Source organism: Neolamprologus multifasciatus, chromosome 5 (genome assembly GCF_963576455.1).
Source record: "Neolamprologus multifasciatus chromosome 5, fNeoMul1.2, whole genome shotgun sequence".
Taxonomy (NCBI): domain Eukaryota; kingdom Metazoa; phylum Chordata; class Actinopteri; order Cichliformes; family Cichlidae; genus Neolamprologus; species Neolamprologus multifasciatus.
In genome coordinates, this window is record NC_140443.1 from 24,165,430 (window position 1) to 24,189,867 (window position 24,438).

The 24,438-nt window shown below is 41.0% G+C and overlaps 3 protein-coding genes and 1 pseudogene across 13 annotated transcripts in view; 1 reads left to right on the forward strand and 3 right to left on the reverse strand.

The window, feature by feature from the left end:
• Positions 1-9,011, reverse strand: part of tfeb (transcription factor EB) — a 29,544-nt gene extending 20,533 nt beyond the window's left edge. For 2 of the 5 annotated variants that reach the window (XM_085159830.1, XM_085159831.1), the window contains exon 1: positions 159-843. The gene's annotated coding sequence lies outside the window, so the exon portion shown is untranslated. Of the gene's footprint in view, positions 8,302-8,783 lie in introns of those variants that run through there. The other 3 variants (XM_085159832.1, XM_085159834.1, XM_085159833.1) reach the window with 3 other exon arrangements.
• Positions 1-10,960, reverse strand: part of LOC146518747 (uncharacterized) — a 12,156-nt pseudogene extending 1,196 nt beyond the window's left edge.
• An 865-nt stretch (positions 10,961-11,825) lies between these two features.
• Positions 11,826-18,451, reverse strand: tmem183a (transmembrane protein 183A). Of its 4 annotated transcripts, none has more exons than XM_085159837.1 (8): positions 18,225-18,451; positions 17,502-17,591; positions 17,257-17,427; positions 15,890-16,049; positions 15,296-15,476; positions 14,810-14,890; positions 13,921-14,077; positions 11,826-13,225 (listed from the first exon to the last, which is right to left on the reverse strand). In XM_085159837.1, exons 1-8 carry the CDS (start codon positions 18,286-18,288, stop codon positions 12,954-12,956), a joined length of 1,176 nt encoding a protein of 391 aa, XP_085015963.1. In that variant the 5' UTR covers positions 18,289-18,451; the 3' UTR covers positions 11,826-12,953. The 4 variants fall into 4 exon arrangements, with proteins under 4 accessions (XP_085015963.1, XP_085015962.1, XP_085015965.1 ...); XM_085159836.1 differs by having other exon boundaries at positions 13,921-14,080; XM_085159839.1 differs by having other exon boundaries at positions 13,925-14,077; positions 18,225-18,450.
• Positions 18,452-20,485: 2,034 nt separating this feature from the next.
• The window catches only part of ppfia4 (PTPRF interacting protein alpha 4), a 62,837-nt gene continuing 58,884 nt past the window's right edge, over positions 20,486-24,438 (forward strand). Inside the window, exons 1-2 of one of the 4 annotated variants that reach the window (XM_085159681.1) lie at positions 20,486-21,053; positions 21,186-21,486. In XM_085159681.1, the coding sequence (XP_085015807.1) occupies positions 21,229-21,486 (258 nt within the window). In that variant the 5' untranslated portion in view covers positions 20,486-21,053; positions 21,186-21,228. The remainder of the gene's footprint in view (positions 21,054-21,185; positions 21,487-24,438) is intronic. The other 3 variants (XM_085159678.1, XM_085159679.1, XM_085159680.1) reach the window with 3 other exon arrangements.

The following is a 24,438-nucleotide window of genomic DNA, read 5'->3' on the forward strand; positions in this document are numbered from 1 at the left end:
TGCCTCTTACTAAAATACTTTGCACATAATATGTTCAGACATGTTTCATAGTAAGCATGAACAAAGCTCAGGCTGACAGCTGTCAACAGCCAGGCACCACGAAACACACACACACAACAATGGATATAGTTCAGTATAGTTAAACTTCAGGTTCTTACCAGAAACTCTCCAACTACTCCAAAGACAGCATAGTGTATCCAGGTGAAATGAGCTCCTCCACGTGTTAGTAAACACACTGACAGAGACCATGAGCCGTTTGCTTGCTCAGCCAACCAGAGCTTACATGTGCTGCTCCACTGATTGTGATGCCACCCCTTCCTCAACAGGACTGCTTAAAGTACAGCGTCAGTCACTATTAGTCACCTTCTGCCCCTTATCTAACCACCAGCTCAGCTTCCTAGACGTCCTCCTCTTCCTGCTGTTTCCCTCCTCTTCCCCTAAATTACCCTGAATGCAATCGTCTGGGCCAACAACAAGGAGATCCCTGTGTCTAGCTAAATCTTTTAGTTTCTTCTTTCTCTCTCTCTCTCTCTCTCTGTCTCTATTGGGCAACTCCTCCTCAGTCCAGCCTCTCTTCTTAATCCAGTGCACAACATTTGCATACAGCAACACCTACACATATGCGTGCGCAATTTGAACGCAATTCCTTATTTTATCTACCAGGTCACTGTATTTTTATGACCTATGGGGCAATGAATCAACACATTTACTTCTTTAATTGAACACCCACACACTATAACCACACCACACGAAGCACACAAAACATTAACATTGATGATCTGCATTTTTTCAGTGTTGTTTCCACAGCTTTCTGACTTGTTCTAATAAATGAAACATTTCACAGCCATGGATTTCTAAAGCTGTGATCTCTGCATTATTCAGGTATGATTTAATTTATGTTTAGAAAAAAAAAAAACACACTGGCTACATCACACATAGCTAAAATGTGATCCAAATAAACACTGAAACACTAGTGGTAGCTTTACAGGCATAAGATCTGACCAGCAAAAAACTGCCTCCAATGAGGGTTTACGTTTTCTGAAGTAGCGCAGCAGAGTATTGCAAACTTAAACCTACATGGAATATCCATGTATTTCTGTCATTAATGAGATATTATGGATGAATGGCTCCTGAAGGCGGCTCTCTATAAGACAGTAAAGAACATCAAAATCTCACGTTCAATAAAATGCATATACACAAGTACGTTGTATCCATCAACAACCAGACAGACAAAAAAATAAGGAAACAGAATACTTATGGATATGCCAGAAAGTTTATTTGGACGTAGCTTTTTTAGTGGAAGAAACGTTTTGTCACTCATCCGAGGGACTTCTTCAGTCAGCTGACTGCAGGTTTCACTGTTCTTAAAAACAGTACATTTGCATAATGATCAAAACTAGCATCACTGATTACCAATGGGCCGTGCTATCAGTTTCTTGAACTTGCAGTCAGCTGACTAAAGAAGTCCTGTGAATGAGTGACGAAACGTTCCTCTTACTGAAAACGCTACATCCAGATGAACAGAATCAACTTTCTGGGATTTCCCTACCTGGATGCTTGAGCATGCACCAAGACTTATGGATATGATTTTTAACAGACTCTGAGTGATGAGTTCAAGCATCATCGCCTGAACTAATATTAGAATAATTTCATGGCAACAAGAGCATCGTGTACAGATTGTGTACAGATCTGGCTAACAGTATCATGTTTTTAAAGATATTCCCCATTGATATTCACATAGATGTTCCCATAAAACTATTGTAAAGAGGCAGTACTCATCTGAAAATCTCTTATATTAAGGACTATTGCAATTAATAACACTGTATCTAACCCAGTTATTTACATCCCTCCATGCAAACACTTCCAACCTCTCCACACCCTGTATGCCTCAATAAGGAAAAACAGGTCACTATGCTAGTTGTTCCTAACACAACAGAGGAGGACACAGGCCAGCATGGTTCAGCAGCACCCAGCTGACAAGAATCCCTTGTTTGTACACAAAGCTTTAAACAGTAGGCCAGCTCCAGTTCTCATAGTGCCCACAGTGTATTTACTGGGTTATTTTCGTCCAGGGGCAGGACCCATGAGGGTCCTCAGCTTATTGGCCAGAGAAACTGCGTTCCTGTCTAGGCTGCCAATGGTAACTAATTTCAGTAGGAGTAGGGGGAAAAAAAAATCTCTGTCCATGACAGCCTTGTACCCTTTTACAACGGCCTTTCAAGGATGCACATACATTGACGCAAACATACCAAACATACATACGCCAATCAAGGCCCTCTCCATTGTCGATACGCAAGTTTCCCATTTTTTAGTGCCTCAGTCACTACAGTTGGGGCCAGATACCATCTACTCTATAACGACCAGTACTGCGGCTCTGCTGAAAGTCTAAAACATGTGTTTTGATATGTTGGAATCAAGTCTGACCTGGCTATGCTCACTTATACCTATACTGTGTGCTATTGATGTAGGATAAAATAGGGCCGTAAATATGGCAGGGAAGTCAGAGAAGCTGGATGTAGCCTGTAACTGCACGAGTGTGTGCTTTTGTGTATGATGTATCAAGAAATAATAAAATATAACTATTTTAGAACTTTAAAATGCATTCTTTTGGGGTTTTTTTTTCTTTTGTTGAATCCATTTAAACTTTATTTAACCAGGATGTCTGCTGTGATTAAAATCTCTTTTGGAAGGGAGAAGGTGGCGCCACACCACTATACCAGCATGACACATGATATTTTTGGTAACCAAAGTGATGTTTGCAAGATTTTGCAGACCACAGCATCTGACGAAACCAATATTCACTTATGTAAGAGTTGCTTTACGTTAAAAAGACTACATAACTGAAACTCTGAAAAAGAAAACAAAAGAAAAAACAGAACCCACAACACTTCCCGACTATGCACAAAACATCATTTGGCCCGAGGTGACCCTATGCTGTGTGTATGACTAATAGGAGTGTTGTTGTGGTTTAATGATACTTGTCACATGCTATAAATTATGTGGGATATTATAACTCTAATTTGAAGAAATATACACGTTTACAGTTTACAGGCAACGACGTCATGATATTCAAGTCACCGTGTATGAAGCAAATAGCTGTTTATTTTAAATCAATCCCATTTCTTGTTGGAGAATTTAAAATATACACTAATAATATAGACAAAACAAAAGTAGTGGTCTTTGTTTGTGGATTTAAGAGTGGGTAGTACAGTAACTAACCAACCAGCAACCAGCTACACTACATTTCTTTTTGCATGGGTGAACATCATCATATGCGGGGAAAATGGAATGGAAGGCAATCTAGAGATGAGATGAGGGATAAGGCACACACACACACACACACGCACACGCATGCACACGCACACACAAACGTGAACTTAATTTGACTTTGACTATCACACACAAACTTAATGACTCACACCACCTTGAGTACAAAAAAATCAAATCGCTGTAATGCTTGTTAGTATTAGTGTTGGAAAGTAACAGAACATGCCTGTACATGTGCACAAGAGTGCGTTTCCGATCAGAATGCATTTCTTGTCCTCTGATCAAATATGAGACAGGTTTTATTTAAACAGTATAGACAAAGGAATGTTATCTATACAAATACACCCACACACAGCTTGATGCTGTATATAACTTTATCACAGAATAATCTAAAGATTGTTCCATAGACTATTACCAGCCCTAAGAAAGAAAGACAAAAACAACAACAACAACAACAAAAATGCAGCTATTAAATTACTAGGATTAATTTATACATGCTGGTTTCACTCAGGATTTTTCCCTGGTCATTCCCAAAACACTGAATATGCCAGGGTTTTGGGAATGACAGCGAGAAGCCAACCACCTTCAGGTTATATAACATACAGCATTATGCAAGGGGAAAGAAAATATCTAAGGAATCAAGTTATAATCAATTGGAATTTGAGTATCTTTTTGTATTCAATTCATAACTGAAAGCTGCACAAGGTACAATTCAAAGAAAGTTCTTGAACTCAATCCATAAGGCATATAAAATATACCAGATTTAATTTTGGCTCCTTGTGAAGACCTGCACCATTTCCAGCAGTCCTGCTATTTTTAAATCACTTCCTGGAAGTACCATGCTTGTCTGCAGTTTCATCATGAACCTCAAACTTTCGTGAACAGCAAACATCAACCTCTGAGTCAGACGGACCCAGCTATCATTTTGCTAATCATCATGGGTAACTGGGACACTGGCCTCTCTTTTTTGACACAAAGACCAAACAGTGGTCTTAAATGGGAGACCAGAAGGGAGATCATGAGGTGAGTAGCGCCACCAGGTCCATGTCATTTTATTTAATTCACAAGTTGTCACTGTAAATTTGGCCCTGAAGGTCAAATGACTGTGAGTGAAAATTTGGCTCAAATTACCTGAACTTAGAGAGCAGGCTCAGCTCATTTTGAGCTGTTTACAATCAGAACTACTCAGTTTGACTCCATATTCTTCCTTAAAATGGCATTCAAGTTGAACAGTTGTTATCGGGCACTGCAAATGCATGCCTAGAAATGGTCAAAATGGGACTTCCAAGGAGCGATCCAAGCTTAGCAGGAGTGCTGGAACACTTACAGCACTTTACAATGATCCGACCTTGAAGGGGATAGTGGGCAAATTTAAATCAGATATACTGTTGAGGGAGTAAAATATTGTTGTTTTAAATCTTCAAGAACAAACATGCAAAGCAATGTGACGCCACTGTGGAGCTCAGTATGACCACCCCGACCCCAAAAAGGTACAAGCTGAGGAGGATTGAACATTTCTGAGCCTAGATGAAAAAGTAAGGTCAACACAAGATGATAATAAGTTCCAGGGATTTGGGATATCAGCCATATCCGAACGACAATTAGTCAAAGGCAGAAGATTATGCATCCACTATGGATAAATATGTCATCATGAGTCATCAGTGAGTCAATAAATACTCTCCCTGGATCTTTTTTTATGCCTTAAAACTAGCCTGAAATCTAAGCCAAAAAATGCTGGTGAGATAATCCTGAGAAAGCAGATTTGTGTTTTCAAATCACCAGTGGTTTCAAAGTACAGTCAATAGCAACAACACTTGGAATCACATTATGAAAACCTGTTTGAGGAGCCCACAGGGCATAACATTAAGGAAGCAGTCTGTGGAGTACATGTGAAAGTTCCTAGTAAAGAACTGAACTGTTCAGCTGGAACTACTTTTCACAGCACTGAAGACAATTATAAATAGAAAGAGTTTGTGCACAACTTAAATAGTAGCAGATACAACACCTATCTTTTATCATCAGTGCTTCACTGAACCTTGAAATCTAAATTCTTTGTGTTAATTTCACAATTCACTTCAACTGTTAGCTTCCTGAAAGAAGTGAAACTACCAAGGACACTCTTTCATATTCATTATACACACTTACTACACATACCTTAAACTATTATTAAGAAAAGCTTAAAACACAATAACTGATTCATTCCAATTTGTGTTAACAACTTTCAAATGTCACACACATTGTGTGTTAAGTGTGCAGCAACATGTTTAATATTTCTGAAAAACATCGTAATAAGAAGACAAAAGGTAACTGTAACATTTTCTGTGGGCCACTGTAAGCAATGAGGTTTAAGAGAGACACATCTACAACTGATCACTGCAGTTCACAATGATAAGAAAACTGTAGAAACACACACTGCAGCTGCCCAGTTGTGTATAACTCACAGATGCAGATGAGCAGCGATTCTTACAGAGAGAAATGAGACTGAGCAAGCCTGTCACTACTGTCTCTCAGTTAAAAAAAGAGGATGTGAAACTGTGGAATGAAGATAAGATGAGGAAGTGGAGTCACACATTTTGCACATGCCCTAAAACGCCCCACCCACACTTACCTCTGGGAGATCATGGGTCATGTTGTCATATAGCACATGCCACGCTGTCATTCCCGTGGTTTTCTAGAAAAACTCCGAGCTTCAGTAAAAAGCTTATGCAGTAGTTTGTGTTATATTTCTGTCTGCCTTTTTTAAATTATTATATCTAAGGAAAATCCAACAAACCACCAGGATAGGTCCTGGTCTAAGGACAAGAGCTGAGAAAGCTGTGTAGGTCATGGGAGAACTGTCCATATGGCAAACGGATGAAGCTGTGTTTACACACACCTGATGCTCTTTCACACTAGAGTACATCCATTGAACCGAGCCACTGTGCTTGTGTGTCTCAGTGTGCAAGTGCAAGGGTGTGTGTGTGTGTGTGTGTGTGTGTGTGTGTGTGTACACCTTGCCTGCCTATGTTTACCTGAAGAAAATTAATCCCATCACCAACGGACTGCAGACACATACCCAATGAGGCTGAAAACATCTCTCTCTCTCTCCCTCTCACACACACCCACAGGATGCAATGCTTGTATTAATTTGTGCCTTTCTGTGCCAAGTTAAACACAAATCAGGGAACAGAAATACTAAAATGAAATCTTAATTAGAATACTTGATGTGGTAACATTTCCTGTGATGTTTCCATCTTTAACTCAACTTTGGGTTCATCTGCTGCTCTGTCTGAACAGGTGGCAGCTGTGCTATTGGAGAGAATTAGAGTGCAGTCAGTCTATCAGGCGTCACTGCTGCTCTGCGTACTGTGACCAGTGACCTCTGACCTTGCTGACAGTGACCTCACAGCTCTGTGCGTTTAATAACCCTGGCCCCTCTCGTATTGTGTGCACTACATAACCCTGCTGGTTTCACGATGACCTTCAGTCCCATTCTTATCTGTGTGCCTACACTTGTTCACGCTTGTTCAAAAGGAGTCTAAACAGCAACACAGACACCTTGCACATGAATACATTTAATCTTATAAATTTAGTTTCAATATCAATTGACTCTATGTAAATATATCTCCAGCAATCAATCATTTATTTGAAAGTTTAGCTAATAAGCAGTATAATCTCCGTTATGTAAACATGCCGAAAGGCACATGATAAAATTACAAAGCAATAATTCAATTAAAATGGTTCATTAGCATGCAGACTGGATTAGTTACAGCTAAGCTATCTGCCAATGCTGATGCCCAGTTTTTTCATCATTTCTGAGTGGTTACAGAGTCATGGTCACAGTCATGAGAGAGAAACAAAGAGAGTCAGAGGTAAACTAGACAGAGGCAGAAGGAAAAAAGAAAGTTTCTAATCATGCATATTTCAAATTATACATTATTCCCATAGTCGGATCTAAATCCAGTCACATGCATACTTATCTGTGGGTATTTTTGTGTTTCAGTAACATGTAGACAGACATCCTCTTGCCTCACAGCTCTCCCTGTCTTCTATATCAAAACCCATGTGCATATATTCACGTATCACGATGAACCCTGACCTCATTGATGCCTCCGTGCAAAACTCATTTTACTGGAAGTGATTCAAGGGAAGCGCAAATAAAAGGAACCCACTGCAGTTCCCCAAAACCCAAGCTTCACAGACCTGTTAGACGTGCAGAAAGGATGAAAGCTGGAAAGACAAATGAATTTAAGCAGTAACCCAAAACATGATACAAACAGATTGCTGATATTTCCACTGTGACTTTGCTCTCTGGGGAACAGTATGTATGATTGCAGAGACCAAGTGTCAGAGAAGAGAGTCTTATGCCAAACGTTGATGGTGTAATATAGAGTCGCACCAATGTTCTCAGGCAGGAGGGGGGCATTGAGCCACTGCACCCATGGTCTGGATGGGGGGGGGGGGGGGGGGGGGAGTATGTGAAGCCAAGGTGTTGGGTAAATAAATAAGGGGTTGCTGATGCTGAACATTATTCTGCTGATGTGAATCTGCTTTTTTAAATAAGTTGCTTCATCTAAATTTATTTATTTCACCTTTAGTTGGGGGACGTCATATCTATCTAAGTAAATTGTTGGTTAAACAGTTTAACCACAGTCCAGAAAAAGCAAGCTAAAACTTGCACTTTACGATGAAACGACTGTTAAACCCAACCACGCATGCGCCTTTAGAGTCAACTATTATCACTGCATTACCAGACAGCAACTGTCATGCTAAACTCTACTTTCCACCTAACATACATACAGCACTGCGCGCGCACACACATGGAAATAGGAATAGCGCTCTGTGCTGAGAGGAAAGGCTGCATAAATCAGGGGTGCCTTCATCACGTTGGCACCTTACATAACTTTAAAGGTAAGTACTTTAACAAGCAGAGCAGTAATACAGTCTGTACAGTCACAGACTTATACATAGCAGCATACCCCAAGGCTGAGGTGTTGTTACTGATACCGGTCTGGCTGCAGCTTATAAATGGCAAGAGGGGCAACTCCCAGCAGACTGGCAGAGGACAGAAAAAGGGAAAAAGTGGTGCAGTGCACTGTAAACCAGTGGTTCCAGGGTCTTCATCACAAAGGCAAATGTGTCTTTATATTTAAATTATGGTTAAAACTACACGTACAAAATATTTAACGCAATCAATTCTGAAATGTGTCATGAACACCTCAAATCTTTCTACAAATATATTCAAGGCGGCAAAAATACATGAGTAGAACAAATGTCCTGTATAATTTCTGTTTGTAGCCTGTATGTACAATTCATTTTTGTATTCATTTGATGAAATTATGCCTTTTATTTCGCCAAAAGGGCTACATAATCAATTAGTTCAATCTAATCCATTCCATTTTAAGTCGATAAATCGCCCAAGTTTGCGTTGAAAGAGAGAAACGCGCACTTGTCTTTTCTTTTCACGGGGTTTCCAGAGGCAGCAGCGGTTCAGCAGAGGCTAACAGTTTCAGTAGCGTTGGTGAAATCTAACTTACCCGCTCTGAAGGTCAGACAGTACAAAATAAGAGTCAAGCTCAGGAGAAAAAAAAAGTGCGTGGCCACTTCTCTATATTCTGGCACCAAGTCCGTCAGAAACTATCACAAGCTGAGTTTTAAACCAAGGTTTAAAAGGTTTGACTTTCCCCGTATTTCCACACACCGACAGCGCGTGTGTAACCGATGACACTTAGCCAATTTGTTTTCGTTTTGACGGTCAAGTTGTCACAACTCAGAGCGTCCGCGGTCACCTGTGCCACCGCCAATGGCAAAGCGCAAAACGGCCTTGTGGGAAATGTAGTTTTTACATCGCGTAAACCAGAAGATGCGCTATTTTGAGGTAGTGACGTGATGCCTGTTGATTGCAAAGTTAGTTCCGAGTCGTTCAACAAAAGCACTCAAAGAACTAAACGAAAGAAAAATCTGTTATGACTGTTTCATTGTGCAGCCTGTCTTCCGTTAACAAATGTCAGTCTTTGTGGCACACTGCTCAAAATTAAACACTTTTGAAAGACAGCATAGCTTCAGTTAAACTTCTGGGATGTTGATCTGGTTAGTCAGGTAGGAGAGGGGGTTGTTAATCAAGTTCAGCTGCTTTAGTGTTAATGAAATTCGCCGGTGCACTAAAAAGGCAACTATGAGAACCGCCCACAACAGTAATGGTTTTTTCAGGTGGAGGTCACCACCCCTCCCCCATCTTTTGCCCTTTCATTTAAACTAGTTTTGCATGTGGCTGGGGTCAGTGTCACTACAGGTAGCATGAGGCGATGCAGGGTATCTAGAAAGTATTCTATCTTCTTCACAGCTTCACTTGTTCCACATTTTGTCATGTTACAGCCTTATTCAAAACACATTCAAATTCATTTTTCACCTCAAAATTCTCCACACAATAACCCATAAGGGTGGGGGAAAGTAGGCAAGTATTTACAGCCTTTCCTCAATTCTTTATTCAAAGTGCAATTAATGCCTCAGGTCTTTTTGAGCATTATACTACAAGCTTGGCACACCTGTTTGGGGGCTCTTATTCTTCTTTGCACTTTGAACTTCTTAAGCTCCATCAGGTTGGATGCAATTTTTTTGCTGTACAGCAATTTTCACTTCTCTCCAGAGAAGAGCAATCAGGTTCAAGACTGGGTTCTGGCTGGGCCGCTCAAAGACATTTACAGAGTTGTCTTGAAGTCAGTCCTTTGTCATCTTGGTTGTGTGCTTAGGGGTTTTGTCCTGCTGCAAGATGAATAGTCACCCCAGGCCAAAGGTCCTGAGCACTCTGGAGCAGGATATCATCAGTGATGTCTCTTTACGTTGCTGCATTCATCTTTCCCTTGACCCTGAATAGTTTCCCATTTCCTGCTGCCAAAAAGATCCCCTGCATGATGTTGCCACCACCATGATTCTCTGTAGGGATGGTATTGGCCAAGTGATGAGCAGTACCTGGTTTCCTCCAGACATGACACTTGGCATTTAAACCAGAGACTTCAATCTTGATTAAAATAAAAATAAAAAAGAGGTCTTCAATATTTGAAAGCTTTTGTTTCGTCAGTTCTTTTGGTAAACTCCAGGTGTGCTGTCATACACCTTTTACTAAGGGTTATCTTCCATCTGGCCGCTCTATTATACAGGCCTGATTGGTGGAATGCTGCAGACATGGTTGTCCTTCTAAAAGGGTCTCCTCTCTCCTCAAAGCAATGCCAGAGCTCTGGCAGAGGGAACCGTCCTGACTAAGGTTCTTGTACCCAGATCACTTAAATTGGCCAGGCTGCCAACTCCAGGAAGAGTCCTACTGGTTCCAAATTTCATCCATTTACAGATGATGAAGGCCACTGTGCTAACTGGAACCTTCAATGCTGTAAAAACACTTCTGTATTGCAGCCCAGATCTGTGCCTCGTTACATCTCCCTGGACTTCATGGCTTGGTTTGTACTGTGACATAATCGGTCAGCTATGGGACCTTATATAAACAGGTGTGTGCCTTTCCAAATCATGTCCAATCAACTGAATTTACCACAGGTGGAAATCAAATTGTATAAAGGTGTGACAGACAATTAGTGGAAACAGGACGCAGCTGAGCTCAGTTGTACCTGTGTGTCATGGCAAAGGCTGTGAATACCTATGTGGACGTTATTTATTTTTAATACATTTGCAAGAAGTTTTTATCTTCACTTTGTCATTATGGGGGTATTGTGTGTAGAATTTTGAGGTGAAGCCCCGTGAATACTTTTGGGTCAGTGATGGTCTGAGGAAGCGTATCAATGGACATTATCCTGACTGCCATTAAGTATCAGGATGCAGGACGTTCCTGGAGGATTAATGAAATAATACCATCGACTATCCCCCACACTCACCTGACCTAAATCCAATAAAACACCTCTGTGATGCTGCAAGGTTGCACCTAAAACTATCCAGGAGCTCACTGATGTCCAGAGCTGGGAAATCCCCCATGACACTGTCATCTCATTAGAGGCATGCCCCAACATCATCAGGCATGCATACAAGGTCATGGAGACTATACAAACGACCGAGTACTGTTTTGAGTGGCTGCAATTACATTTCAGCAATGTGGACTGCATGCTGCATCATTTAATCACTTTGATTTTCAGGGAGACTTTGAATTCAGCCCTCTGTAGGTTGATCATTTTAATCTCGATGTGGCATCTTTTTGTTCCCGACACATTTCCAGATATCACAAATATCAGTAAAGAGATCCGCATTTTCCCCCCACTGAGATCTGACGTTTGTTTTTTGAGCAGTATATTTTCTTTGAATGGATCCCAGTGTCATATTTCTCAATACAGAACAAACTCATTTACTTTAATTCTAGAAGCTGCATGATAAAACCTTCACACATATGAGATGTGAAGGAGGATTATCCAGTGCACGTTGGAGCCGAAAATTCTCATCACAGTTATGTGGATCATCTGTGACTGGTTTTATACTGGTAAAATAATACCTTATAAAGTCTTTGTTAATACCTACTATGACTATAAGAGGGAAATAACAAAAAATAAAACATTGTTCAACATTTCAAAGGCAACCCAGAGAACTCTGATAGGGCAGTTTCAGTTTTTATTTCACTACAGTGATTTATCAATGAAACTCATTTGTTAAAACTAGTCCCCGACTCAAAAGCAATCAGCAGCTGCCAACCAGAAAAACCAGCCGTCCTCTGCTACTGGGTAATGCCACCAAAAAGTCATTATGGCAACTGCATATGGTTAAATCTAATGACTTCTTACCCCACAACAGATGTGCAAATAAATTCAGGTTAAACAGACTTTTTAATTTGTGACAGCAAGGAAAGCACAGGTTGATGAATGATTGTTATGTTCCACCTGGGGGAGGTCTTACTCTTTTGCATGCTGTAATAGCTTACTGGGAAACATCGCAAAATTACATCATCAATAACTCCACCTGTGCTTTCACAAACTGTTCCCAAAGTCAAACTGTCTGCTGTGGGGGGACAAAAAAAGTCTACTGTGACTCTGTCAAACACATGGATGGATAAATCGGTATGAGTGGTAGCTCCCCCCATGATCATCATGTGACTGGTAAAACTGTACACACATTCAACACACATGAAGACACTGAACACGTTCAAAGTTGACGGTGAAGAAACACTGCAAGGGTGGCAGTACAGAACACAGCTCACAGAGTCAGCAAGGCAATCAAGATCTTATTAACCAAGAAAAAGCAAAAACAAAACACTGCCTGCACCAGCAGATGATGTCTGAGGTAAATCATCTCTTTGGCCCCTTCAGTGCAGAGCTGATTCAATCTTTTTCACATAATACTAAGTGAGGACGCTTCAAACTAAAATCAATCAAAAGGTTGTTGCAGTAACATGCCAAAGTATTTAAAGAATTGTCAAGCGACTATAAAATCAAATATCTAACAAAGTACAATTTTCCCACCCTTTTAATCCCTTTGAGCTTTCTGATTTATTTTATTTTATTTTTTATCCAGAGTAGAAAATGTGCTATACATGTACATTCAACATGCAGCAATGTAGTCTGTGAAAAATCGCAACAATTATACTACAGGGTCCCCTCTCCCATGTGTCTATGACAAGACCGTCACACTTCAATTCAGTGTTGGTTTTTACTAAACATCTAACAATCACAATCAAAATGTGTATTTGCAAAAAACCTTCACTGAACATGATATACAGATCATCAAGTATCGTCTTTTATGAGTGTAGCGAGATAATAATGAGGTTCCTGATGCAATGCCTGCTGTAGTAGGGGCTGAGAAGAGAGACTCATGAGTAGATTAAGGAGGGGTACTGTGGATGCCACCAGTCCATGAGCTTCACACTGTGTACAGGATCCAACACCACCTGGGTCCCACCTTGATCCGCTCTTTTCTTCCCCCGTTGGAGTGGCGAGTCTTGAAATACAAGCCGAACGCGGTGGTGGCGCATGTCTGTGCTTACATTTATTGTGAACTAGGAGGCAAAACAAGAGGAAAAGTCCATGAGTTTCTAGTCTGTAGCTCAGAAGAAGAATCAACCGTTTGTCATGTGAGGAAACATATACAGTCACTGTATTTAACAGAAGATTTTTGGAAAAAGAAAAGTAAAAATGTCTTATATTATCAACAACACACAAGGTTAAAATTTTGTATATCCAAGTACGTCAATAAAGCTGGTGTTTAGTAAAACTCAACAGAACAGTACATAAGAGCTCTCTGAAGCCTTCTTGTGTGATTGATCACTGACACCGAACTTCATTTTGATCACATTTCCTTTTTTAACTTTAACTTATTTCAAGCTGTTTAACACAGTAAAAATAATTAACCGGTAAAGCATACTAATGGGTCACATCAGCTGAATTAATAGTTGCGATCTTTGTTCTTTAATCTTAATGCCATTTAATGTCAATTGTCTAATAAAATAATATACTAGTGAGTATTACATTTATTTTAAGCATCAATCAATTCAAACAAGAGTTACCACAACAACCTACTGATTGGTTGTGTATGCCACGAGAGAGTTGCTTTCACTGATTGAAACTCTTTTTATATACATTTAAAAACTATAGGCAGCACTTGACACTGTTACCTTGTAAAGATCAGCTGCAGAATAACACACACCAGTACTCAAAGGAACATTAAAGCAGGAAAAAAAATAAGGTGAGTTACTTGCCAGGCTCAGCGTCATGCCCATGACTACTGGGGTGAAGATGAAGTTGAGGGTGGTGACCTGAAGCACATAGCAGTCAGAGTCTGGATTCATGTGAACATCTTCGTACTGTCTAGGCATACGCAAGGACTTGGCACAACCATTCCTACCGTTTCCCTGCTGAGACAAAGACACCAGAGAGACACGTTTAACACAGAAAACATGAAAGCAGAACTCACAATAAGCCAGAGTCAACAGAGTGTTTGTCAGAAATGTTGCTAGTGATGAATGAGTCAGTCTACATTAAGCAGTGAACCTAAATGGATGGAAAAACAGCTTTTTCCAAGCAGTTTCCTTTTATCTGAGGCTAATAAGATACATCATCAAACTCAACCGCTGTATCTTAGTCTCTACATATATGTGGGGATATAAAAGGATGCTTATGATTTATTTTCAATTATTAAAATATTAGTTTAATTATACAAAAAAAGTTTCTGTATTGTCTACATCTCAAAATTATTTCTTCCAGTGCTTCACAGAATGTAATGCACCTCTACAGCCAGATGGTGGCAATAATGCACCTAGAAGTTGTTTGCCAACCAGCATTAAACAACAAAAATAGAACTACGGGTTTCCAGCGTGGAGAAGAAAATTGTGTGGAGCAATGCACAAACAGGAGAAAGAAGTGAAGCTGATGATTACTACAGCTGAGAAAAGGTTCGGAAAACTAAAGCAAAATGAGCTCCAGTGCAAACTCTGCCATGACACTGGTGCACCACAAGTACGCCTTGTCATTTGTGAGTAGAGGTGGGTGGGTGATCTTTTAAAGATGAGTCAAATAGTTCCCAGAGAACACATTATAGTATTAGAAATGCCCACCCCAAATAAAATAATGGCAAATGATGTTACCTGCTTTAAAAATTTAAAGTTGAACTCCCACAACGTTTCAGACCGAGTCCCCGACACCTTTTTGACCCAGAAAAGTAAACACTGTAAAAGAAAAAAGGCAGACATTTACACAATGAAATTCTAGCTGGGAGTCCTGCTCTTTGCAGATGTTCGTAATTATTTCTTGGAAAGGAAGTTAAGCAAACTGAGAAATATGCATTTTGCATGTGGAAAAACTGAGATCAGAGTTTTCAGTAAAGCCACTCTGAAATTCCTTCACGTGATAGAAAGTTTGGTCTAGTACTAACTTGCATCCTCAAGTCTAAAATCATATTAGTGTTGATAATAGTCATGATAAACACTGAATTTCTTTTCTATCCAACTCCAAAGCAGAGGTCACACACAAATATCAGCCATACGCAAATAGATCCATCTGCTTGCATATGACTGCAGGTAAATCAAACAGCTCACCTCAACTATAATAAAAAGGTCTTTGAGGAGCTTTACCTTGGAGTTGAGTAAGGTAGTGGGTGTGGATTCTGGCAGTGGAGGAATCTTTGACACGCGCAAGGTGAACGGCTCATATAAATGGAAAAGGGAGCGAATCACACAAGCCCGTAAGAAACGCATCTTCTCAAAAGAGACAGGCTGGAGGCGAAGTGGCAGCTCAACATCAATCCTGTAGTGTCTTTAAAAAGAGAGAGAAGAGGAGGAGGAGGAATGATGTGAGGTGATGTTAACTAGGACTAATTACACCGTTTTCACTGTATTCAGCACTTCTATCACCACATTAACGATGTGCTATTATGTTTTAACAAGGACTATTATCTGTAGGATGACACATTTAATAATTTCCCCCTATGCTGGCAATATATACAAATCTCAGAGGTGGGAGCATGAAAACTGTACACTTTCCTTGTATTCCACATGAACTACTGCTGTAAGTGAATCACATAGCACCATTCAAATGCATGAATCCAGTAAGCAGCAGATCATAAACATATACTGTGCCTTCAACAGTGGAAATCACAAACACTCGACTACTCTGTGACAATATTTTTTATCAGTGCCAGTACGCAAGTAATCACAAAACCACCTCACCTCCTGTAGAGCCTAGTCCAAAAAGCTGCAGTGCAAGTGACCGTCCAGGCATTCCTACAGATTAGAGCAAATCTGCACACATCCTCAGGCCGAATATAGGAGGAGAGCACCAACCAAATATCCACCGGATAATCTACACCATCACTGCTCTCACTGTTTTCTGTGAAGAAAACAAAGAAAACACAATCAGTACCAAGTTAAACATACTAGTTTCCAAATGCATTTTGCACAATGGTCCACAAATTTGTGATTATATTTATATACTCAATGTGGCCGTTAGCATTGAAGTAAAAAAGGCACACGTCTTACTTAGCTGTGTTGTGTATATAAAATCAATCATAGGTGGAACAGATGTTTTGTGAGTTGCTATCAGACCAGTGGAGTGAGGAAAGTGCACACCTCTCTCCCTGTTGGTGTCACAGAATATTAGAGTGGAGGAATGACTGTATTGCTTTATAGTGTTTTAAGTATATTTTTTTGCAATTTTTTAAATATCTAGTTTTTTATATGTTAAACCTGGGCCCCTTTGAGAGTGGAAGCAGCTGCTGGTCAGTGAGGATAGATTGATGTACCAGGTATTTTAATACTAATGCTGTAGTGCTATGCTTTGAAATGTCTCTCTAATAAAGCTTTAATATTGAGAATTTGTAAGTAAGAAAGAATTTGTTCCTAGGCAGAGTACCAGTGATCCATTGCAGCAGGACTAGTTTCTTTTTTTCATGTCTGTTTGGCTGCATTTGCTTGCCTCCCCATTACAATACAAGTTGACTTCACTCAGGTCACTCCCCAGTCAGCCAGACTGCACAGGCTTTTATATGAATGCGTACGTTTGTCATGGGCTGCAATGAAACTAATCAGGTATGGAATTCAGAGGGTGTTTGTTCAATTGGTGTGCTTTTGATTGGCTGCAGTGTTTTCTGAAGTGGAGCAAAACTGTTCCCGACCTGCTGTTGAGACTGGGTCTTGTATTAACAGTAATGGTAAACGGACTGGTATATAGTCCTTTTCTACTCAATCTAAGCACTTAAAGCGCTTCACACTACAAACCTCATTTACACACATTCGTGTGTACAGGTGCTTTTGTCTGTGCATCCTTATCCTAATGTTCACACCCGATCAAACTCCATTGGATCTACCAGAGTAAGTCAGGATTCAGCATCTTGCTAAGAATCCGTCTATAAGCTTTGGAGGGGGGAGGGATCAAACCATTGACCTTCTAGTTGCTAGATGAATGAGCAACAGTTTACCCAAAATGAGTTGACTGTTGAGAGACTTGTTTTTTTTTTCTTTATTGAATGGAAATTTCACTTTTTCTTAATGCTAGTAAACTGTCATGGTGTAACATTAATGCTAAAGTGAAATGATACCCTTTCTCCTCTTGTTCTTCTTTTTGCGGGACACTTTAGTTTCGTATTCTCCATCTTCTTCAGGGTCCTGCTCGTCGCTACTGCCCAAAGCGTCTGCTTTGACGCTTACTGCGGAGGAGAGGACCTCCTCTACAGCACCCTGCGATGCTTCCAGGCCGCAGAGTAATTTCACTGAAACAGAAGATTATAAGTAAAGCACCAGGACAGGAATCAACCACAGTAGAACTTCAGTCATCAAAGGTTACCTTCTTTTTCAATCGCATTTACAACAGCCTTTTTAACCCTCCCCGACTTCACAACGGCTGGGTCGGCATCAGCATAATCAGCTACAGTGACTAAGGAAAAGAACAGCAGATCATTAGCTTAACTTTTCACAGTGTCACAGTTTTGAAGCTTACCGGTGTTCCAGATTAACTGGCGCTTAGATTAACTGGATTTGGTCGAACAGATGTGTGGCAGACTTGCGTTTCAGGAGCTGCTACCGACAAACCAGGAAAAAACAAACAAACAAACAAACAAAAAAAACCCGCCAAATGTGTCATCTGTGACACTTGTGATGTCATCTCAAACACACTCCGTCAGTCTTGTTGCTGTTGAACAAAAAATGTTTAAAAATGTCGCGAGTTTACCTGGTGATATTCTCATGTGCGACGCAATCGCGAAAACAGCAAACAATTAACACCACGCCGATTGTCGGTAGCAGCACCTGAAACGCAAGTCTGCCACACATCTGTTCGACCAAAGCCAGTTAATCTGGAACACCGGCGCACCCTGCTGACCTGTCACGTGATTTCAAATGAATTTGCCAACTTAAAAGAATAACACAAACACTGCAAATCGCATTGGTCACCTGTAAAACCGCAGAATGCCTTTTGGCTTTATGAAGTTGGGGAAACATGACAGAAACTTCAGCAGAATGTGAGAAGGGAGCAGAAGGCGGGCTAGCTTTCTGGCTAATCATATCCTACCTGATTCCGAACAAACGTCCCCGGCCTTAAATTTCAGCCGTTTTCGGTTCCCTTTCTTGGGCATGACGATACCAAAGATCTGTGGACGCTTAACGTGACTGTGAGTCCTGCCATGTCTCTATGGCAAGCTGAGGTAAAGAGAAAGAAAGAAAAATCACAGAGAAATTGAAAAATGTTCCGCCAGGATCTTCAGCCATCATGGACTGACGTGACGTTGCAAATAACGCGAGAGTACCGTTTTCACTCTTTTCCTAGCCGTGCACTACTGCCATCTGTAGGCGTTTGTTAAGATTTCAGTCTATCGGGACCACAGCTTGTATGCCATTTAAAACCTGTTAATTGTTTTTTTTTTTTTATTATAAAATAGCTTTAAGGTGAATTATATATGTTTTTACTTTTTGAGGATGACTGCATGTAAATATGGATGCCAGACAGATTACTCACGTTTTGGATAGCTTGATTCTCCAGCGAGTGCTGCCGGGCTGAAGTGTTATAACACTGATGACATAAAAGAAGAGGTACTGTGTCACTCTGCCGCTAATGTACTATTAAAGCTGCCAAGACGTCACTGAGCCACGCAGACTTACCATTAGTAGGAGAGGGAAAAGAGTTCATTATGAATTCTGTACTGTATTCAGTGGTTTTGTAATAGTGTCACAAAGAACCTGAGCATACCAAAATTTTCTCAGGCAGCACTGTTGTTAAACTGTGACAATTTTTTTTCCACAGAAAGTCCTGCTGCATTTTAGAGATCAAAAAGCAGAGGTTGTCCTCAAATATCTGGCCATTGCAAATTACCCTTTAACAACTAAGTAACATCAAAGCATCTCTCTCATCTCCTCAGACGAGAGTCAGAGGAGATAAGAATAAAATAATATACTTCTTCGCTGCAGTCAGAGCTGTTATCAACCCCTTAGAGGTCTCCGATCCATAGCTGCAGTGCTGTCAAACACATTACAACCTCTCTTCATTTCAAAAGAGATTTCTTTTTTGCAACACAGCATCTTTATTTAACAAGAAAGCAACTGGGATAACAACAGCAATAATAAAATCAATTCTAAAGTGCACTCTGATTACCAGATTGTCATCTGCACACAAAGAACTGCAAATCTCACACAGAAAAGCCTAGACAACCAAGAATGTCACATCGAGAACCCTCTTTCTTTAAAGCAACAGTGCCAACCACTTGCTTCATGATTAAGATTGGGGAAATCTAATTTATCCGTACAGTAATATTGCTCAAAACTTGGACTAAACTTAAATAAATTAATAAATTAATAATAATGAAGTAAAGCTAGCATGACACAATGTGTACCACAAGTACTCCTTGTCATTTGGGAGTTGAGTGGGATGTGTGATCTTTGAGCATGAGTTAAATAGTTCCTAGTAAATACACAATAGTATTTGAAATGCCCACCCCAAATAACATGTTTGTAGATAGTGAGAAATGTAATGAAAAAAATAAAACTAATTGATTAATACATTCTTATTTTCTTCTTCTTCTTCTTCTTCTTCTTATTATTATTATTATTATTATTATTATTAACAACAGTAATATTGATAATAACAACAATAATAATTATAATTATAACCTACCATTCAAAAAACAATTTAGAACTAAAACAAAGACTGTATAAATACAGAAAAAAACATTACCTTTAAAATACTATTAAAATACATAATCAAAAGTAACTTCTGGCCATGGAGTTTAAATTGCCAGCCACTCAAGGCAGCATGCTGAATTTTCTGTGAGAGAGGAATAAAGACCGAATTCAAAAAAAGTTTCATTCACTTAAACATCCTTCTGTTGAAAAGAACGCATCAAGGTCAGCATTATAAACATTGGTTTGAAGCACTGCTGTAGATAATCTGTTCTACCACTAGGTGGTGGTGTTAAATAACCAACACTGCTTCTAAAAACTCAAAAGCTTGGACAGTTGCAGTTGTGATATTATTTAGACTGAACATTATTATTTAGCAACCCAACATTAATACAGCAGGGTGCAGGGTGTGCTCCACAGTAGATACACTGTGTTCAGCTTGGTTGAATTGATGCCACTAGAATGGCATCGAGTCCCAGGAGCTGTCAGGTCAGCAACGTGCTTAGTGGTGCTGATGTGAGAAGTTAATTACACTTCAGCAATTAAGGTTGAATTCTGAGCCATAACTTGCAGTATAGTCTAAATGTAGAATGTAGAACATAAATGATCACTTCACTCCTGTATTATGCACACATGGCGCAGTCGTTTATAGGGTAATCCTGGGGACTAGGTCCCAGTATTCCCAAAGCTCTATAGCCTGGTGGTGACAACTGCAGTGTGTGTATGTGTGCGCGTGGGTTTGTGGGGGCGCGCGCCAGCGAGTGTGTGTTTCTGTGACAGAGGGACTGGGAGGAGGAGTGAACATCGGTTCGGCGGCGGTGTGAAGAGATGGAAGCGGAGAAGGCGGATGCAGATAAGAGTCGCTCTCACTATCCACGGGAATAAGGACGCCGATCTCCTCCCCGATATTTTCTGCTGCTTTTTTTAATTTCCCTGTCAGTGTACCTACTATGATCTCCTTCGCGCTCGCGGGCACCACCCCTCTAAACGTACCCGTCTATCTCTGAGCTGAGCTGTCAATCACATCACGCCGGGATTTGTACATGTGAGTGCATGGCGCGCCGGGCAGGGCGGATCGGCTCACTGGGTGAAAAAACGCCGGTTAATATGGATGAAACGTCAGCGGTCGTCTCATCGTTTCAGTCACTCTGATTAGGTATGGCGATATAAAGCGTAAGATCGCACGTTTGATGCATGAAAAATAGAGCTCCAGCGTGCCGGGAGTAAGGTGCGTAACTGCGATTGCCTTGAATGTGCGTTGCTACGGGGCGTTAATGGGCCCTATTTATCAGTTACTGTAAGTCTGTTTATCAGGGTTATAACCCCCACGCATACACATATTCCTTCTTAATCCCGACAGCGACACTGTCCTATAGCGTTGCCCAGACCACAGAGCAGGAAAGATGATGTGTGAGGTGATGCCGACCATCAACGAAGGAGACTCGGCTGGTCCTCCGAGAGGCACCGGCGGCGTCCCGAACGGCTCGGACCAGGAGGCCAACTTCGAACAACTCATGGTCAACATGCTGGACGAGAGGGACAAGCTGCTGGAGTCCCTCAGGGAGACTCAGGAGACTCTCATTCAGTCTCAAACCAAGCTGCAGGGGGCGCTGCACGAGAGGGACGTGCTCCAGCGGCAGATCAACGCCGCGCTGCCTCAGGTGAGGAGCTGCTGGCCTTTGAAGGAGGGGGAGAGTCAGGTTTGGGTGTGGGATTAGATGGCCTTGGGGGTTTTTTGTTGTTTTTTTTCCAAGAGGGAGAAGCATCCTTCCTGTTCGGTTTGTTGCTATGATTTGCCGAGTTATGTGATGAGAGGTTATAGGTTGGTCATAGGGATCACTAGCCAGTCAGCTATCCTGGGCCCCAAAAGTCTTTGGCACCATAAACATAGAGGCTTACGATCAAGAGAGTTGTGCTGATTTAAATAAAAATGTGAATGAATGAATGGCATAGGTCTGGTGGTAATAGCTCAGTGAGCAATATCTACCTTGCTCTGTTGCCAGAATTTGAGACCCTGGGATAGCACCCCTGTTAAAATGTAATTTAATATTTACAGACTATATCTTCTGGGGATCCCATCTAACACTCCTTCACGTCCTGGGATATCTGTGAAGATGATGGGGATATGCAGGCCCATATCACATCAAAAGCTCATAAGTGGCAGCATGCCAGAAAGGAAGATCTAAATGTCTAGTAGGCAGAAAGGTAATGTAGTGGGTTGAAAGGTGGGTCAAAAATAAATGGACGATTTTGACTCACTAAGAGATGCTTGACTCTGCGTGTAGAGGTCTGAGCCTGGCATTGAGAGCCCTCCCTGTGAGAAGGGAGGGCAGACCCTAACAGTAATTAACTGAGTGGAAACACCTCTGCATGTGGTGACCGGCCTATCAGTGGCAATTGGAGCGAAAGGACTTGATTGTATTGTGGGCCATCTTTGACATCTGCCACCTTTACGTGTGTCTTTAAGAGAAAGGAGACCTGAATAAGGGCTGTTAAAGTCACAGAGCATGACGACAATGAATCCTCAGCACATAAAGCTATGTTAGCCTCTGACCCCCCCCCCCCCCCCCCCCCTCTAAATGCGTGGCGTGATGTCACAGTACGGTGTGCATGTGTGTGTATCAGACAGAGAGAGCGAGAGAGAGAATCATGCTGACGATGACAAGCTCGCTGCAGCCTCTTGTGAAAGAAACATGGCTGCTTGCTAGTGTACATGGCCCTGGGCTGCTTGCTTCTACACATGCATGCATATATGTGTGTTTGTGTGTGTGTGTGTCAGTGAGGGAGAGAGTGGGTAGAGCCTGTCATGCTTGTTTTCTAATCCTGCTGGGTTCAGCGTAATGTTTTATTCTAGCAATAATACAAGTATTAGTTATACAGTCAGAGACCTCGGGGACATTATGCAGACATTATAGCTGGCGAGCACATGCATAAGCTGTCTCTCGCTTTCTCTCTTAAAGCACCACGCTCAACTTGTGCATGCACACATCCAAACACACCTGTGGTCATTTCCACAGCATCCACAGAATGGAGAGATGATGCAACGGACAGTGCAGGCAGTGAGACGGAGAAACCAATAAAAAAGAAAAAAAAGTCTCAGTTGCAATTGATTTTGACTCAGTTTTGTTCTGCACAGCTGAGGAATGAGGATTGTCTGGCCTCTATGCATTATTAGAAATTGCAGTGTGCATTTTGCAATGATGAGGGGGAAGTGTGAGGAAAAAGAATAACATATGGCTTCTGAAATCTCAGGTTTGGGTGTGATGAATACTGTGTGTAAGAGCAACATTGTAGCAGTTGGCAATGATCCTGACCCCACTTTCCTATATGTGTTGGTGGTAATTAGGGTGATTTGCTGCTGCTCTCAAAATGACCAAAGCTGGTGTTTTTATGCCCTCAACTACATTACAATGTGACAGTTTTGCATTTGCGCTTGCCGCCTCTGCTGTGTAGCCTTCTAGTGAGTGCCTACATGTGTGTGGTATGTCAGGTTTTCTCTGTATGTGTGCGTTTACTCCTCTGATGTATATGCATTGGCATGGCAATACAGTCTTTTTTCCCAAATCTGAGCACTCTTTTTGTCCTTTTGCCTAAAAAACATTTGTTATCTTAACCTACTAGGCATGTGCATTTGTGTGTAGTGTTTTGTTATGTCTTCTGTAGGTTTCCTGACTCTACGGGACTGGTTTGACCCAAATCTGTCAGATCTATGTCTCTCCTCCAAAGATGCACACTCAAACATGCACACATGTAAAAATGCACTGTTGGAGCAATTCAAAATTCAACGCTCTTCAGCGTTGTCATTGTTCAAAAGACACAAACCTCCATCACCTTGGCATTTGTGTTTGCCTCGCTAACATCATGAAAGTGGGACGTTGCCATTTTGCCACACATGCACAGTCACACAGACACACACACAGACTAGGATGGATATGTTCATTAGCTACAGAGAATAGAGTTTCAGATTAACATGTCAGCCCATTACAGTGCATAATGCCTCTAATACAGCCCTCAGAGATGGGTTTGCCCATAGACAAATTAGGTTTTAAACACACAAGCATGCACACAAAAGCTCATGTTATACACACACACACAATGTTACTTTACTGAGTGAAGAAAACAGTTCCGACCTTTAGAGGAGAAAGCAGGCATATGATATGCCTGCTTTCTCCATATGCCGCATATGTATACATGTGTGTGTAACGTAGAGGGTAGATAGTGAGCGATAGATTTGTTAAATTTGTAAGATTTTATATATATATTCAGTGAATTCTCTGTCACTCAAAAGTTGCAGGTCCCTTGGAAATCTCCTTCTTTGTGATGGAAAAGCACATTTTATAAAAAAAAATTGATTAATGGATTTCTAATAGAATACCAATAGAGGTGAACAGAGACCCAATTTCAGTAGCCATCTGTCTTACCTTGTACAAGATTTATCATGTTAAAAGTCTCAAATCTGGGAGACAGGTGCTTCATATCTAAATGGTAACCACAAAATGCCACTCTCATTATCAGCAGTACAGAGAACAACTGTTTGTGTTGTTCCGTCTGAGCAGAGTTGCAAAGACAAAGACAAAACCTAGACTGGCCAGTGAAAGGAGAAGCTAAGAGAA